The sequence below is a fragment of the Scedosporium apiospermum genome (assembly GCF_000732125.1).
Source record: "Scedosporium apiospermum strain IHEM 14462 chromosome Unknown SEQ_SAPIO_0121, whole genome shotgun sequence".
NCBI lineage: Eukaryota > Fungi > Ascomycota > Sordariomycetes > Microascales > Microascaceae > Scedosporium > Scedosporium apiospermum.
Window position 1 is genome coordinate 1868965 of NW_015971822.1, and position 17609 is coordinate 1886573.

General features: G+C 52.6%; 2 protein-coding genes and 2 pseudogenes across 2 annotated transcripts; 2 read left to right on the forward strand and 2 right to left on the reverse strand.

Annotated features, from left to right (window-relative positions):
* Positions 1-7935: 7935 nt before the first annotated feature.
* SAPIO_CDS8587 lies at positions 7936-9618 on the forward strand (annotated as a pseudogene; the record flags this gene model as incomplete).
* Positions 9619-11381: 1763 nt separating this feature from the next.
* On the reverse strand, positions 11382-12449 carry SAPIO_CDS8588 (annotated as a pseudogene; the record flags this gene model as incomplete).
* Positions 12450-14667: 2218 nt separating this feature from the next.
* Positions 14668-15863, forward strand: SAPIO_CDS8589 (uncharacterized protein; the record flags this gene model as incomplete). Its single annotated transcript, XM_016790195.1, has 2 exons — positions 14668-14681; positions 14768-15863. The coding sequence occupies 2 exons, from the start codon at positions 14668-14670 to the stop codon at positions 15861-15863; spliced, it is 1110 nt and encodes a 369-aa protein (XP_016640458.1).
* Positions 15864-16236: 373 nt separating this feature from the next.
* Positions 16237-17609, reverse strand: SAPIO_CDS8590 (Peptide chain release factor 1, mitochondrial; the record flags this gene model as incomplete). The annotated part of the gene is made up of 2 exons (XM_016790196.1): positions 16237-17435; positions 17516-17609. 2 exons carry the CDS (start codon positions 17607-17609, stop codon positions 16237-16239), a joined length of 1293 nt encoding a protein of 430 aa, XP_016640459.1.

Below are 17609 nucleotides of genomic sequence, written 5' to 3' on the forward strand. Positions count from 1 at the left end.
AGTACCGCTGGCCTTTTACTCTCCATTGAAGGCCAGTCTGACAAGGTGTCTCTTCTATCTATGCATGGGGCCGATATGGGGGCTGGAAGGGCTAAAACCCGAATAGCGCTGTTGAGCGGGAATATGACTGGTGAGAATACGAAAATGGCCTCCCTGGGTGTGGCTTTGATGCGCATCATCAGCAAAGCAGCGGATAGCGAAATGACGCATTAGCCTTTCACCTGGTTTTTCTTTTTCCCTTCTGACCTATGGCGCCTAGGGTCTCACACCGAAGTTTTGGAAAGAAAGAGCGAGGGTCTGTATGAGATGTGCCAGCGCATAGGGTATCTATGCATGGAACTATCAACATCGGGGAGGTCGCATGGGCTTGGGACTATCAGAATCACGGATGATATTGCGAGGGGAGGAGTTGTATATGCAGGTGACGGGCCTAGTGCCTATGGAATAAGCAGGATGACACACAGAATGGGCTGGGCGGGCCGATTGGGTTGCTTGTCAAGTTGTAATGCCCGGGTTGGGAGGAGTGGTTTTTGGTCTCCTGGGATGGAACATGGTGATTACTTTGCGGAGAACCTGGCGGGATGCTGGGGAGTCTATGTCTACGCATCGTATTGAGCCTTCGGAACCGGTAGCAGAGGGTGCCAGACCTTCCTTGGCATATGCCCTCAACTTACGAGAGCGTGGAAGTTGGAGATAGAGGCCAGGCCAGCCAGCATGACGGGACCTGGATAGGTAAGGTGTGAGGTTGAATTATGGGACCGAGCGGAGGCTACTACTATAGAGTGGCACGACTATGCGGCATGATCCTTCGAATAAAGTCTTCGCAGAAGACCGGAAATACCGGATCTACGAATCCAGTTCTCTACCAGACCGACCGGTACGAGAAAAACGGGCCTCCAGGCTGGCTGATAGAGGAGCGGCAATTTTTTTTGTCTTTTTTCATGCAACGATCCGCACGCAGGGTCAATCTTCGAAAGACTGGAACAAGGCAGGAAGCCGTCCGAAGAGGAGGAGCAAATGGGTCGGCTGCCTCCGTCTGACATCAATCCTCCTAGTGGAGGCGGAGGATGAGACAGGATGATGGTGGTGCGGGGATTGGAGCTGGAGAAGAACACCGCCACGCTTTGAGGCTAGCACGTTCGGTTTCATGGCCCAGGAACGAGATAAGATGACGGGGAAATCAAGGTTGGTCAGAATTAACACGTTAGGCTTACCCTTTTACGGTCAGCCATGGGGAAGATGTTCCAATATTGCAATTTCTCAGGATGACTGTAAGGCTCACGCCTCCGCCTAGGATGCTCTTGTGTGGATGGGGTATATAGGGCTGACGGAGCGCGGGAAAATGAGTATCATCCGGGGTCCGTTCTCTTTGCTCCTCTCTGTCTACTCCCTGGTGGATGCCACATGTGATGCTTCCGAATCTGAAGGGCCAATACGCCAGGTGTGTGGTAAGAATGGTGATATAGTAGGTCCCATCCAAATCGGTGACGCTTCGTCCGAGTCTCTCCTACGTTACTGGTCTGGAAGCGACCATTCTTTTCACAACTGGCCTCCAGTGCTTCTAATCACCATCGCCGAGCTAACTAGTGTAGTACTCGCTAGGTCTACCGTCTGGGTCATGTAACACCTTTCGCAGACATGACTCCCACATCATCCTCCGACAACTCTGAGCCATTTCAACACCCAACGCCTCATCGGGAATATCCCGAAGGAAGTAAGCGGGGAGGAGCTACACTACTATCTCACCAAATATCAGTTCAGGCGAAGGAACATCTCTCCTTTTCACTGAGAGAGGAAGATAATCTCACATAGGAGGAGGTCGAAAGATGATCTAATACCATCGCGGAAGTTAGCCGAGAAGGCCGAGATGACGTTGCCAGATCACATTCCCATGCGCCCCTAGGTTCAACCCCTAGGGTGTGCAAGGTTGGGACCAGCGGGAGATCATCCTCCCCGGAGATTCGATTCGGGGCAGGAGGCGAGCCTTGAAGGATCAATTCAACTTCGTTCCTCTTTTTGATGTTGGTTTTAATTTTCCTCTTATTTTTATTACCCGTTGTTTTTGGTTTCTTTCGTTCTTCTATATTTTTGATTTCCCCTTCCCTTTCTTTCCATTTCCCTCTTCAGGTCTAATTCTATCGAATGTTAGCAGCGGTTGTCATGGTGGTGGTGGTGATGATCCTGCTCCTGAGACCTCAGACACAGTTCCCCAGACAGGAAAGTGCCCGCGTGGGCCTCCGTGTCATGCCCGGATAACCGGTTGGGGCTGTCAATCAGACGACTGCCTTTTTGCGGCCAATCTTCCAGGGGCTTTGGACTCAAATCCGACTGAGCGTCCGAAGAGGTGCCTGGGGGGATTCAGTCGCACAAACTGGCAAACCTTACTTGGGACTTGGACCAGAGCTAGCTAACTGATTAAACGAGGGAACAGGCCCGGAATTCTGAGAGTGCTAAGTTGGCAAATACCAAGCCGCTCACAGAATTCCCCTAGACGATCTGCTCATGCTCGTCATCCCCGTGGATCAAATCCTCCAGTCAATGTTAAAGTGCAGGAAACGAAGGACAACGTCACGGCGCTTATTGGCGCCTACGCGTGGACCACTGCAACCACAGCCAGTCCAATGGCACAAAAAAAGGCAAAAGAGATCAATTTGACAATCCCCCGCGAACGGCGTCTAAAATATTGCCCTCGAGCCAGCGGTTCCTCCCTGCGTGGTTGGTTCACTGTACCCGAGGGCAAGATCTGATGCATGCCCAAAGACAGATTGGCCAGGCCCGACTGCATTCCTTCCGTCCTTGGATAGGATGACAGCTCTCCGTGAGCTTCCGTGCAGATATTTGCGGTGTTTTTGGACTCCACTCTCATTCGACGATGGAGCATGGGTTCCGCGGCTACGGGTGATGAGATGTGACCCTGATCGATCACGATCACGGCGACCGAATTCAGCTTCCGCCACTCCGCTGGGGCCACGTTTGTGAAGGGAGTTAGTGCCCTGCAAGCGGGAGGTGGCATTGGGATTCCTTTGGCTCAATGGAGTTGGAACATTGGGCGCCTCCATGCAATCTCCACCAATTTTCTGAGGATGCATGGCTTACAGGTTGCATGCAGGGACTCGAATCTCGAGTCTTGAGGGGCGGCCTAGACACACTCGGGGCCGGTTGCTGGCGAGTCGAGGACAGGACGTGACAGCGCATAGTCTGGTCAGGAAAAGGAGACCGCATGTCTGCCCAAGCAAATGACACTATTATCTCCTTTCGAATCTCAATTGCCAATGATCCACGGACAATGTGTATTCCTTCGAAGTATTTTCGGCTTGAGAGCGGAAATTTGGCCCAAAGAGCAGGAAACGGACCTACACTAGTGAGGGGCCGGCATTCGGCTTTCGACGTACACTATGCTAGTAGTGCACACTACGTCTCTTCTACTTGGAGAAGGATGAGCAGAAGCTAATTAAAAGCAGATGGAGCAGTCCCGCTCTGGAGGCAAAGACGCAGCGGTGGGGGGGTAGATTGTGGGATCGCGGTCCATCGTCTTGGTCGTGCTGGTCTGGGAAGAGGGGCACCGAGAACGCCACTTATTTTCCTTCTGGTCCGTATTCTCGGAAATTTCAACGTTTGCCAGTATCCCAATGGTTCTAAATTTGAATTTAAGCGCATCTGGAGTTCCTATTTTGACAGATTGATGAATGTCCTTTGTTTACTGACATGTGTTGCGGGACTCTCTAAGGCCGCAGTGGGTTTCTCTGCAGATACGCGAAACCAAGCCATGCCCTGCCGAGGTGAAGTGAATACCGTGTGCTGTCCTCTCTCCATGTGAGGGAGACTCAGCGCGCGATGGGGGCTAGAAAAGGACGGAAATTAATCTGGTATGCAGCCGGGCGCCACTATTGAATCGGAGGGATATTTTTCTCCCTCTTTTCTCCAGTGCTTGCTAGGAGAAATAAGAATCGGGCTAACAAGAGTCCATCTTTTCCGTGTCGCGTAGTGAACGCTACTGTATGCAAGTCTCGTATTTCATATAAAGATTTGCAAAAAAAAATTCTCTTCTCTAATTTAGCATGGAGACTAGAAACATTTAATGACAATCGATGGTGTTCCCGCCTATCTCAGCCCCCCTCTATTCGTTCACTTGTTTCCATGCTACGAATCCGGCTGTGCTTCGTAGCCCCCGAACGAAAAACGCAAACATCAGATGCCATCCAAATCCGGTCAAGGGTCCAGTCCAAAGCTCGGTGTCTCGTGACATCGCTTCGTGGAAAGAGGGTCGTTTTCTGCCCGAGAAATGTGACGGCGGAATCCTTGCCAAATCAGGGGTTGCCTATCGGGCAGCTCACGGACTACGGAGCATGCAGGATACTGTCTCAGGTATCATGAGCAAGGGTCAAGGGGCACCGAGTACTTCGTAGTTTACTTCGTAAAACCATTTCCAGAACAAAAGGGGAGGAAGAAGGCTGTGCGGAGAATTTCGGCTAGTCTTGCCAACAATCCACCATGTCCACTTCCACCAGTCGCGGAAATCGTACGGAGTAGTGTCTGGTGAGCTGGTGAATTAGGACAGTGGCCCGAAATTTTCCACTTGCTTCGGAGCACCAAGTATTTCCAGAGTAATATCCTCAGTACTCCGTAGGCTCGAAGCTTCTTGTCGAGGGCTTCCAAGAGGTCCGAGGGTGATGTCACTTAAAGCAGATTTAAGAGGGAGAACGTGAGTCGAGCGCTGTCTTGAGAGTAATTGCGCTCATTCTTTATTGGCAGTCAACTCGAAACATTTCTAGATGAAACAAATTCCTCAGCTCTACGCCTGGACAAGCAACCGGGATCCCCAAAGTGTGGACAGTGGGGTTCCGTCAATCTGTTTGCGACTGTCATTCTCAAAGTGCCCAGATATACTTCGTAATGTACGGAGTAATATGACTGGCGTCTACTCCGTACTTGGGCGAAGGGCAATACTCTACGAAGTAGAGATCAATGGTGATGGCATTTGGCCTTTGGTTGAGCATTATGGCGATCAATGCCGTGCGCTGAAAGGGTGAATGCCTGGTTTTTCCGCATCCTCCATCGAGTCTATCCCTACTTTGGGAAAGGTTGATTGACGGGAGAATTCATGCGATCACCACCAAGCAGGACTAGCTGTCCCTTAATATTACCAAGTCTCTGGGTTCTGGGGGCAGAGAAGAATGACCTGCTTTGTAGGCGACCCTGATCGACCCGCATCCGCTGCTCTTGAGGGTTTCTTCAATATTCTTCAAGTCCATTTTTTTTTCCTTTTTTTCTTTTTCCTCTCTATCTCTCTCTTTCTTTTCTTTCGCAATTCGAAACTGGCATATAAAAAAAGTGGGTAGGCATTGGGCAGCAAGTCTCATCGCGCCTCATTCCCCAGCACTGCGCGGATCTCTTAAAGATTGGGTCTCGACCACGATGATTCGCTGGGCCCTCATGCTTGGTGATCCTGTAGGGACTCAGGGGGGCAAAAGCCCACGGAAAGCGAAAACACGAAAATAAACCGATGAAGGATGGCCCGAATAACTCCTCCCAAACGGCGACGACAACCTGATCTATTGTTAACTGATGCCAAAAAGAGATCATTCAAATGCATTGCTTATGAGTAGTTTTGTTATTATTATTATTGTTACATTGTACGTCGCATGCAAACATAAGTTTAGATCGAGCAGTGCCTCGTTACTCAGTCGGTGTCATGCACAGTATACTTGTCATATGCATACTCTGGTTATTATTATCAGGCTTGCGATCGCAATCCTCCATTCGAACTTTTCTCCGCCTCCGAGCAGGAAGCAAGGGGTAGGCAGTGCGTGGTGCCTGGTTTCTTTTCTGGGATTTTCCCCAATGAGTGGGGCAATGTATTGTAATGGCGTCTGGCAAACGTGACGTACCTTTTAATCGCCCTGAATCAAGATTCTGATTGGTTGCCTGTAGCTCAAGCGAGCCCACCTTTTGCCCATTTTTGGCCCCTAAGGCCAAAGGGGCAGTCTCCATCCACTGCATCCAGCCACCCACGATTGCGAAGGGGGTTCAGTTATGTGCCATGGTGGATTGTGCCGACTTACTCGCACGATGAGGTAAGGAAGGGTGGAAGCATCTACCATGTCCTATTGGTATCCGCGACGCTTCGATACTTTGAATCACAGGGGGATATAGCCCCTGGGGAGTACGTACTTTGACGTCAGGTAATTGTATCGTTGTCCCTGTCTTGCTCTTGCCACTGACATCGGCGCCGTAGTGTACTTCGTACTTTGTACGGAGTAGTGTGGGAAGCGGTGCGTGTCCGTGAGAGGGGAGGACACTTATACGAGTAATGGGGCACCATCTGAGTCTGTGAGGTGTGGAGTGTACACGGCGCTTCATGTACCCGATACTTGCCAGCTTTCTAGCGGGTGGCTAGATTCTTGCCCTAGGCGCGTTCTCATTGGCCAGCCCTTTAGGTGATCCGCAGACAGCGCCCACTCGGTTCGCGCGATCCTATTCGACAACGACTCGCTCCTCTGCTTTCTGTGTGGCCCGATGCAGGTAGTGGTACCCTCCCGCTCCACTCCCAGTCGCCAGTCGCAGTCGCCAGTCGCCAGTCCCATCACTCGTGCACTCGTCCTTGGTCCGCCTCCACAAATCCATCTCGTCCAAACCATTTACACTACTTCTTCTCTCCCTCTTCCTTCTAACCACACCGCCCTTCATCTCCTTTCAACTTTTTTTCCCCCTCTCCTTAGCTCTTTCCCCCTCCCCCTCTCTCTTGCTGCTCGCTCGTGGTCGTTGTTGTTAGAGTCAATCTCAAAAAGAAACGAAAAAAAGAATTGCATTCTCTTTGAACACTCAAGCTCTCATTTTATCATTTCTTCTTTTTCCTCCGATTTCTTTTTCGCGCCCGCGGTACGCCGAATTCCATCGTCGCCCACAACAAGACTGTGCAACTTGAAGAAAGAGTAGTAGTTGTCTGTTTTTCTCTCTCGACCGTCCAAAAACACTCGCCACGAACGAAATTTCGGGATTATTCGACGACGAAGCAAGTTCATCTTCTGTCCTGGCCGAACCCCGACAATATCAGACCGATCCTGTTTTAATCTCTTGTACTATTGATCTGGAATTTTCTGCATTTTATTCTTCTCGCTTGGTTTCCTCGTACAATATAAATTCGACAACATTAACTCTTAATTCGCGCATCGCCGATAGCCAAGCCGCTGTCTCGTCAGGATATCTCTCGGAAGGTGTTTTTCTCAGGGTACTGCAACAGTTGTGTATGCGTGTGAAAGGAATATTGAAGCTCTCTTTTTTTTGGCGCCTCAATACTCTTCGGACTCGACCAGCAGACAAAGCCGCCTTGGACTTCTTCAGCATTCCACGATCGCTCCTGCTTCGCTTCCTCCTAGTCCATCGCGCCTGCATCGACTTGGCCTGTATCTGGCATCCGTCCTTCCTTCCACTTCCTTCAGCTTTTGCAACCAGCTCCTCGGACAGCTCCTTCCCCCAGTGCTCCATTCATTCACGCCTTGCCTAGCGCTTCTGATTCATCTCGGGTATACTGGACCCTTCCTCCTTAATATTGGCAGCACAGATTGACATTTCTCATTCTGCCTCTGGAATTCAAACTCTTTCTTGGATTTGAACTTCGCAACACCTTGTCTTCCGCCCAGCAGCTCGATCAAACGCGAAAAACAAAATCAGTCGGCATCTCTTCCCACTGACTCCTTCAAGCCTCGCGATACTTCAAATCGACAGCCTCAGCATAATATTCCTCATTTGTAATTCCTGCCACTAGGCAAGTTTCACTTGTGTTTGTTTTCCCTTCTCTCTGCGATTCTTCCACTCCTTCGAACGAATTCAGCATTTTTTTTCGCCTCTTCAACAGTCGTCTTCTTATCGATAGACTTGACATCCTTTTTTTGAGCATTTGACACAGGTGGTCCTCTGCTCAAACAACCCCCAAAAATGACCTCCAACAACTTTGCCTCCAGCGGATTTCCCATGGCCGGTTCAGGTCTGGCGTCTCGTCGCGGTGGCCAGAACATCAAGCCGCTCTCCTTCGATGCCATCAAGGCCTCGACTGATAAGGATAATGGCGCTCCCACTCCCCGCACCAGCCGCTCTCACCTTTTGGCTGGTCTGAGGACCGCTCCCAAGACCGCCACCGCTTCGTCCTTCCCGTCGCAGACCTCCATGGCTCAGCAGCCCCAGCAACAATTCGCCAAGGTCAATGTCAACTCCTACACTGCGTCCCACGATGCTTACAACGCTCCCAAGACTGCTCTGCCCCGATACGGCAGCAGTGGTCAGCAGGCCCCTTTCAACGCGCTGATGCACATGAGCCAGCAGTATACCGCTGACCAGGTTCTTGCTCCTCCCGAGCTGCAGTTCGACCCCCAGATGCAGGAGCAGATGGACCCTTCGATGTACGCTCAGCTGGTTGCTACCAACACGTATCTTGCTCAGCAGCAGCAGCGCCTGCAGCAGCAGCTCCGCGACGTCCAGGCCGCCGCTCAGCAGTTCCAGGGACTCGCTATCAACCCTCAGATTCAGCAGCAGCAGTTCGCCCTGTATGGCCAGAACCAGGGCCGTTCTGTTCCCGGCGCCCAGCCCAGCGTCTACGCCTTCATTGACCCCGCCACTGGTCAGCCGACCTACTTGGTCGACCAGAGCACCGCCAGCCAATACGTCGATCAAGCCCAGCTCTCCCAGTATGCGGCCCTCCAACAGCAGCAGCAGCAGCTTCAGCAATTGCAACAGCTCCAACAACTCCAGCAGCTTCAGCAGTTGCAACAACAACAGCAACTCCAGCTCCAGCAGCAGCAGCAGCAACAGCAGCAGCAGATCAATGCTCCTCGCCTTCAGGTCTCGCCCCCTCCCGAGGCGACGCCCACAAGCTTCAGCAGGAGCAACTCGCCTCCCAAGCGTTACGAATCGCCCACCGAACATGCGCCTCTCCCTCCTCCGTCTGCCAATGCTTTCCGACGAGGTCATAAGAAGGCCTCTTCCGTCAACGCTAACGGGCTCTCTGTCAATGTTCACGATGCCCAGAAGGCTCCGAAGTCGGCTGTATTCCCCTTGACTCCCCTGACTGGTGGTTACGGACCTGGTCAGGCACGTGCCGGTGAACACCCAATTCGACAACCTCGAGGACCTCCTTCGTTTGATGAGCTCGTCTCCAAGCCTACTGCCAAGCACGAGGGTAGCAAGAACTTCGCTGCCCGCACCCGCCGGTCCGCCGTCCACAACCTTGTCCGAGCCGGCAAGGAACGACGCAAGGGCACCGGTAGCTCCACTGGTAGCATGAGCCCCGTATCGGAGAGTGCGGCGGAGTCCGAGACCCCCATCACCGACAACGAATCCGACTCGGGACGCAGCGGTTCCGGCAGCCTCGCTGGCGATATTGAGTGCTCTCTACCTAGCTCGCGGACGTCGGCCAGTGGAAGCTGGGGCGCCATTGGCTCTGACCGCCCTTCCTCGCGAGAGAAGGTTCGCGACAGTGTCGACGGTGCTGCGGAGAACGACGGTAGCTTTGCTAGTGTCTTTAAGAACGCTCAGGGATCTGATAAGGCGGCCCAGGGTCTGGATGGACAGCGAAAGGCGCCGAGGCTGGTCCTGACCAGGGGCGGACCTACTGTGACGGCGTAGACGGGTTGGCTTGTCTATTCTTTTCGGTCTTTCATTTACCTCTTTACGACTATTACGGTTCCTCGACACGTTTTCCTTTATCATTACTTACTACTACTACTTTTTGTTCCCTTCTTGTCCACTCATTTGTTTTCGAGACGGCTTGAAGAACGCAGACGGGTCCGGCTGTGCATAACGGTTGCCGTTGGAGTCTGTGCGTCTGTGGCGTCCGCTGCCTGTCATTCCGGCTCTATTGATTCTGGTTTCATCACTGGCCTCTTTTTTTATCGTTATTCGTCGTTTTGTTTCGACTTTGTTCCATTCTCCATCCTCCCGACGTTTCCTCTATTCCTCTCTGAGGGTGGCGGGGACATCATTTGCAACTGCCAGATCATGGCAGCATTCAATTCGACGGTCGATCGCCGAAACACACCAACTGTGACGACCACCCTTTTTTATACTTGGACGAATCAGGAATTTTCTCATTACCGTTTTGGTTTTAGACGGAGGAGGGTCAGGTTTTTGACGAATATACCACGGAAAAGGGAAGGTACTGCAGACTGGAAGACTTCTTTTACTTCGAGACAGGCCGGCTAGGGTGGAAGATCCCAGCAACCAGGAATGGTGGCATGGGCAAATTTGATATTTGCTCGCCGTTTGCATTTTCTTATGCAGAACTCTGCTGCACCCAAACCAGTTGCGTGGCTCTGGCGGCCGCGATTGTTTGGTGGATGAGGCCCATGTCAGGCTATTCATTTTTCTCTTTCCATCATACATGACGTTGGAACATGCAAGGGGCTTTGGTTTGGACCAGTTTTTTTTTATGAGAAATGCGAACTTGGGCCCTCGTGAGGATCGTTGCCAGTTTGGCAGCATTCCGAATCGTTCGGTCATGGGTGGAGGAGAACTTTCCACGTTTAGCAGTTACAATATAAGATACAGTGAACTGAAGTCCCGGGATCCTCGTGATGATTGTGTATCAAGTCTTCAATGACTGCGTTAACTTCAGAGTGTGCCTCTAAGGATTTTGACTGAAAGTCAGGAGAGTAACATGACAGGTAGAGATTCCTTTGTTCCTTGTCATCACCAGCCCCCATGTCGTCCTGTGTCCTAACTCATTGTAAGCTAGACTTTGTCTCAGCTACCTTTTATGAGTATAATATGTAGTAAGTAAGCTTGATTAACGGGGTATAGATAACGTTATATTGGGAGAGCTATGTTAGTGACCAATTGGGAATGTATACAGATTTCATTAATTGCCTATAGGTGTTCAATAAAGAAGGTGGTAAAGATGTTGGCTGGTGTCTACTATAACTGACTTAATGTAGGACTCACGTCTCACAGAGAAGCTTGGAATACCTGGGCTGAGACAGCATTGAACTGATCTATTTATTCTATTTATATTACTGGCCGGAACATTCCTGGTCTCTTCTTCTTTCCTTCCTGGCTTAGTTTGGTTCACTCGGTTCTTTCATTCACGGGAAGAGGTAGGGGAGGGTAAACAAGAGTTGAGCGGGGAAGGTTGGTTGCACTACGGCTTCGTTTACGCAATGTAATTCGAAAAGACTGGGGATGTTGTGACACGGGGCTCGTAAAAAGGCCCAGAGCTGTGGGAAGGGATGATGGGCGTGTTTGATCTGGATGGGGTAAGCAGTTTTCATCTTGGCGATGGTTGGATGGAGATGTGTAGGAATTTATATTACACCGACATTATCTTGTCAGATTCCAACCAAGTTGTTTAATCTGATACTCTCCTAGGCACCTCCTCCACGCCGGACAAGGCATCACCAAGTAAACTCGTGAATACTAGGTGTCACGAGGGCCCTCTTATCCAACCCAACCCGTTTCAGCCAGTTACCCTCCAGCTCGGGCGGATAGGTACCCTTCCCCTTGAACGACCTCTCCCACGTCTCCCTCATGAACTCCTGGCCAAGCGCCTTGACCAACGCCTCCTGCACACGTTCCCACCGCCTATGCCCACTCTCAAAGGGCACAATGATCCCCGACGGCAAATCAACAAGCTGCCCCTCGAAATCCGACGCTCCATCGGGTTCCCTGCCCCAGGGGATGCCGCCCTGATACCGCACCAACGGTAACACATAATGAAGGGTAGTCACGTTCGGAAGATAGGCATAAACCGACGCCATCTTCTGACTCAGCAACCTCAGCATAGGAGGCCCAGACCAGTCCTCCACAGGAACGGCGCCGTTATTCGTGAACCAACGCCACTCGACGGCGACGTGCCTAACGCGCTCGAACCCCGGCACCACGAACTCGGGCTTACCCCGATCCTGAGCGAGGCTCGCGCGCAGCATGCGATCGAGGTAGACGACGTCCAGGTTGGCGTTGAACCAGAGGCAGGAACCCGCGCGCGGAGACGAGGCGGGGAGGAGGAAGAAGCCGCGGCGGAGGGCGGCGCGGCGGGATTCGGAGCAGATTTGCGTCGCTGCGGGAGGGGGGTGGGAGACGTAGAATTTGGCGAGGCGCTTGGGCGGTGTTGTGAGGGTGCGGGTGAGGTGGGCTGCGAAGGCCTGGCGGTCGAGGGGGTCGTTGGCGATGTCGCTGGTTTGGTGGGGGCGTTCGAAGCGGCGGATGTGGAAGACGCGGGGGTGGGTGGGAAGGGTGTGGTCCCAGATGAGGTCGCGGATTTCGGCAGGGAGGTCGGAGAATCGGAGTTTGGGTTTGGAGTTGGGAGTGGATGAGGTGGTGATGGGGGAGGTGGTGGTTATAGCTGTGGGATCCATGGCTTGGAGGGGAAGATGGTGAGGGTTGACGATGTCTTGTGGTGGAGTTGGTGACGGGAAGGGAAGGGGAGGTGATTGGATTTGGACGGGGCGGGTTGTGTGAAGCATTTGGCTGGTGAAACTGTACACAGGGAATCTTTTTTCCAGGATGAGTCTGGATAATTCGTCCTGTACTGAGGCACTTTCTCGATGCGTCAACCGGGTTTATATGTTTTTGGCGAGCCTCTTAATACCGGTACTTGAAGGGGAAGAAATTCTGTTGCCTGCACTGGATCTCAGCCTCAATACCAACAATACTAACACAATCACCAGGCAACCGAATTACAGACGCGCCAAGGCATCTCCAACATAGTCTAGCAGGGGGTAAATGTTTTGGCTGGTGATAACTGGATTGAGATTTTGAATCAATTGAATTGGAATTGGAATTGGATACTTGGATACTTCGCTCGCACAAACGCGAGAGAGAGAGAGAGAGAGAGAGAGAAGGGAAATCCCCATTTTCCCTTTCCCGGTCTCCCGCGGCTTGCCGGAGCCGGATTACCCACTCTTTACCGATTCTGACCTTCACACCCGGCAGCAGGAACCGACCAAGATAAAAAATTAAGAATAAATTAATAAACGAAAAAAAAAATATTAAATAAATCAATAACGAAAAGAAGAGAACTAGCTTCTAAAAATGGGCAGCAGATGCATGCAAGACTACGAGGACCACCTGAAAAGATGGGCTGATGGTCACCCAAATTCCTCCGAACCTTGGCCTCGACCTCGGGAAGCCGCATATTTTCCTGCATGGGAGACATGCGCCATGGTTGTGATACATCGAGGGGTCGTCAGCGGGAAACAAGCACGTCCTAGTTCCGGTGGGGAACTGATGGAGAGTGGATGATCCCATGACAGGAAAAGTGAGACTTGTGGTCGGGAGAAAGAGGTTATATGTAAATGACCCCTTGGAAGCCTGTTGCTGGGGAGATTGTCCACAGGTTCATGCTCTAAGGTTGTGGCGTTCAGATGCGTTGGGCTTGGGCATGCCACGTCGTGATTCCCCTTACTCCGTGGACGAGGGCAATTTCGCCGGGAAACAGGTCTCCATTCTGTTTTTTCGTCAGCAGCCTCTTCGAATATGTGAGCAGCCGAGCGGAGATGAAGCCCTGGACGAGAATGGATAGGGGTAACGGCGATGAAAGCAGGGAATCTTCCGAGGAAAGACTGTTTCGGTCTCCTCCAGCCGTCGTATGCAGTCAGGAGGCACAACATGAATATTCATCGAGAGGAATTGTCCGCCAGACAAAAGGCCATCCAACTCGGAAGCCCTATCTCCTTCTCGGAAACCCGGCATGCCCACAACACACGTAGGGATCCCAAGAGCCCATGGCTGATTATCGACCCGATGACATGCGTTGACCCAGACTGCATATAAGAGCCGCCCGGCTTGGAATCCAGTGGTCGCTGTGAGGGGAGGTTTCTAGAACCTCTTTGACTCTAGCAGTTCTATAGATATCTCAGCATCCTCATTTTCGGTCGTTCTGCCCTTTCCTAAGATGTCTTGTTCGATTCTAAACGCGGTGGTCGGGCTTGCCCTCTTCATGTCTGCTTCCGTGCTGGGTCAAACAACGCGTACGTTCAAGCTTTCGTTGACGAGGGGAAGTTGGAGTCCGAATGGAAACGCGAGACAAATGATTCTGGTGAATGGCCAATTCCCAGGTCCAACTTTGCAAGTATGGCAGGGTGACGAGGTGGCAGTCGTAGTGGAAAACAACCTCAATAACTCCACCAGCATCCACTTCCACGGTTAGAGATTCTCTTCTAGAATGTACCATGAATGAGAGGGCTAACATGTTCGGGAAACCGAAAAACCACAGGCATCGAAATGCACAACACCCCCTGGTCCGACGGAAGCCCTGGTGTAAGCCAAAGACCCATCGAGCCCGGCAATTCCTTCACATATCGATGGACGGCGACTCAGTACGGCAGCTACTGGTACCACTCGCACTCTCGCCACGAAAGCGAAGATGGCCTCTTCGGCAGTCTCGTTATCGTTCCTCGGTCAGACACACCCAGACCTTTTGACCAAATATCGAACAGTTCGCTGGCAATAGAGACGATGAAGCGGGCGGATGATGTCGCTTATCCTCTGCTGCTCTCAGATTTTAGAAACTTGACAGGTAGTGAGGCTTGGACACTGACGCAAGCGGCTGCTCTCGACCCGGCGTGTTGGGACTCAATCCTAATTAATGGGAAAGGGAGTGTTCGTTGTCCTGATCCGGCTGAGATCGATAAGCTGCTGAGTGACTTGCAACGGAAACAACTTAGTAAGTTGAATTTGAACATGACGGACAAAGGGTGAGTCGGCCTCCCGCACACCTCGCAGAAGTGAAAGCAAAAACCTTCCTTTCTGAGGTGCTGACGTACAAGATAACCAAATGAAGATGTTACCCACCAGAGTTGATTGCTCTGGCCTGGAACGGTCATGGAAATGGCAGTCTTGTCCCGAGCTACGTATTCGGCGATTGTAGGAGCACGGAAGGATCCCGAGAGGTCATAACCATCAGCCAAAATACCTCCTGCGCCGATGAAAGCTGGGTTGCCATCCACTTTATCGGGGCTTTCCAATCCATAACCGCCACGGTGTCGATCGACGAGCATTCGCTGTGGGTGTATGCCGTGGATGGACGGTACGTCGAACCGAGAGAAGCACAAGCAGTCACGGTCTCCAACGGGGAGCGGTACTCCGTCCTCATCAAGGCGGATAAGGCAGGCAAGTTCGCTATTCGTGTGGCGTCGGTGAGCGATCCGCAGATCATCGCTGGTTATGGGACTCTGGATGTCACAATTGCAGGCGCAGGTGGTGATGGGAGAAATGAATCGGTGCCGTATATCAACGACGCAGGGAGAGCCGTCTCGGACAACGTCACCATCTTCAACGAGACATCCGCAAAGCCGTTTCCGCCGGTGCTGGTTCCAGAGGCAGCAGATGCCACTTTCGTCTTCGAAATGGGCAACACCGAGCCCGCTTACATCTGGATGATGAACTCTGGTCCTCTCGAGTCATCCGACCTCGAAGGCAGGAGTCCCTTTCTTCTGGACCCCCAAACAACAACCAACCTCACAATCTCAACGCAAAATAACACCTGGATCGATCTCATCTTCGTCACGCACGTATCACCCAACCCCGCCCATCCCATCCACAAGCACGGCGGGAGAATGCACCTCCTAGGCACCGGATATGGCCCCTGGATGTGGAACAGCGTCCAAGACGCGGCCAGAGACATGCCCTTGTCGTTCAACATCGTCGACCCGCCGCTCAAGGATAGCTTCACATCGTTGAGAGTGGGGTTGGAGCCCGGGCAGGACGTGGCCTGGATGGCGCTGAGGTACCATTCTAGGAACCCAGGGGCTTGGTTGCTGCATTGCCATGTCTTGCAGCATTTGGTGGGCGGGATGCAGCTTGTGATTCTGGATGGAGTGGATGTTTGGCCGGAGATGCCGGAGGAGTACAGGGCTCTGGCAGAGGGGGGTGGGTGAATTCGTGGTGAGCGCGGCGAGGGGCGTGTGAGACGGAGCTGTGGAACTGGGATAGGTTGTACGAATGGGTGCTCGCTTGATTTTCTCTTCTTAGGCTCGTGGTAGTATTCTTGACGCTTACCGGGCCCGATCCCGATGGTCATTTCGTTGTTTCGACTTGTGCCTGGTTTCATCGGCGTCGAGATGTTCAATATTCTTTGGTCTTGTGTCGGGGCAGGTCGGAGGGATAAGATCCCTGAAACCAGTAATTCGAAATCTATAGCTTTTCTTTCCTTTCTTTCTTTATTCTTCTCTAATGGTACAGTTCTATACATCGCGTGGGGGTTTCCTCATCGCTCATATACATCCATCCATGTATCATATCGTACAATAATTACGCCTTCTTGTCGTTGCCGTTTTCGGCTGTGGCCTTTGCCTCCTCGTCGGCCATCATGGCACGGATATCTCTCGCTACCATCCATTCCCGCACACTCTGAATCACCCTGTCTAGCGTCTCGCCGCCCTCAAGTACATCCGGCAAATTGTGTACATCCAACCCGCTCCTATGATCCGTACACCTGTCCTGGGAATAGTTGTACGTCCTAATCTTGTCCGCCCTCGTAATCTTATCTTTGGCCAGCACGCTATTCCTCAAGCTAAACGCCATCTCTTCCCTCTCTTCCCTCCTCTGCTGCGCGACCCTCGCCCGCAGTAGCTGCCACGCCGCCACGCGGTTCCTCACCTGCGACCGCGAGTCCTGCATGCTCACCGACGTCCCCGTGGGAATATGCGTCAAGCGGACCGCAGACTCCGTCTTATTAACGTGCTGGCCTCCGGCACCTCGCGCACGCATGACCTCCTGCTTCACGTCGGACGGGTTAATGTAGAAGATGCTCTCGGGATCGTCATAGTCTGCTGTTTCAGCGTTGCTCTCGGGGAACGACGGAAGAACCCACAACGCCACGGCGGATGTGTGCGTGCGGCCTTTGCTCTCCGTAACGGGAATTCGCTGCACGCGGTGCATCCCCGCCTCCCCGCGCAGCAAATCGTAAGAACCGACATCCTCGACCTCGAGCACGGCCTCCTGCACAGGGTTCTCTCCAGCGGCGCCGGTAGAATCACCGGCCGAGTCGGCGATTTCGTACTTGACGATGCGGACGCGGAAGCCGTGCCGCGAAAGATACTGCTTGTACATGCGGAAGAGGGTATCCGTGAAGAACCGCCCTTCAAGACCTCCCGGGCCGGGGCGGAACTCGAGGAGGCACGGCATGTCGGCGAAGGGGTGCTTCGGCGTTAGCGCTGCCGTGAGTTTGTGCACGAGGGCCTCGACGCGCTCGGTCGTGGGCTCGAGCTCGTCGGCGGCGAGCTGGCGCAGTTCGGCATCCTGGGAGGTGAGGAGGCTGTGGAGCTCGGCGAGGGAGTCTTGCGCTTCATCGAATTCTTGGAGGGCCGTGGCGACGTTGGAGAGCTCGCCTACGCGCCGGGCAGTCTTGGTGTCGAAGGAGTCGGAGAGGGATTTGGATAGCCGGTCGTGTTCGGATGCTAGGTTACGGGCGCGCTGGAGGAGCGCCGGCGGGAGGCTGGTCGTGGTATCTGGGACATTTTGGTTCCTGTGATGAGCTTCGGCGCAGGTACATGTAAGACCAGTGGAGAGTGCATGGGCGAAAACTTACCAGAGCTAGCAGAGCGGAAGAATTGGGGTGCTCTGTAGCGCAAGATCGGAGTAAGAGGCCGCCGCCATATGGAATGGGTTGCCAGTCTCTTCAT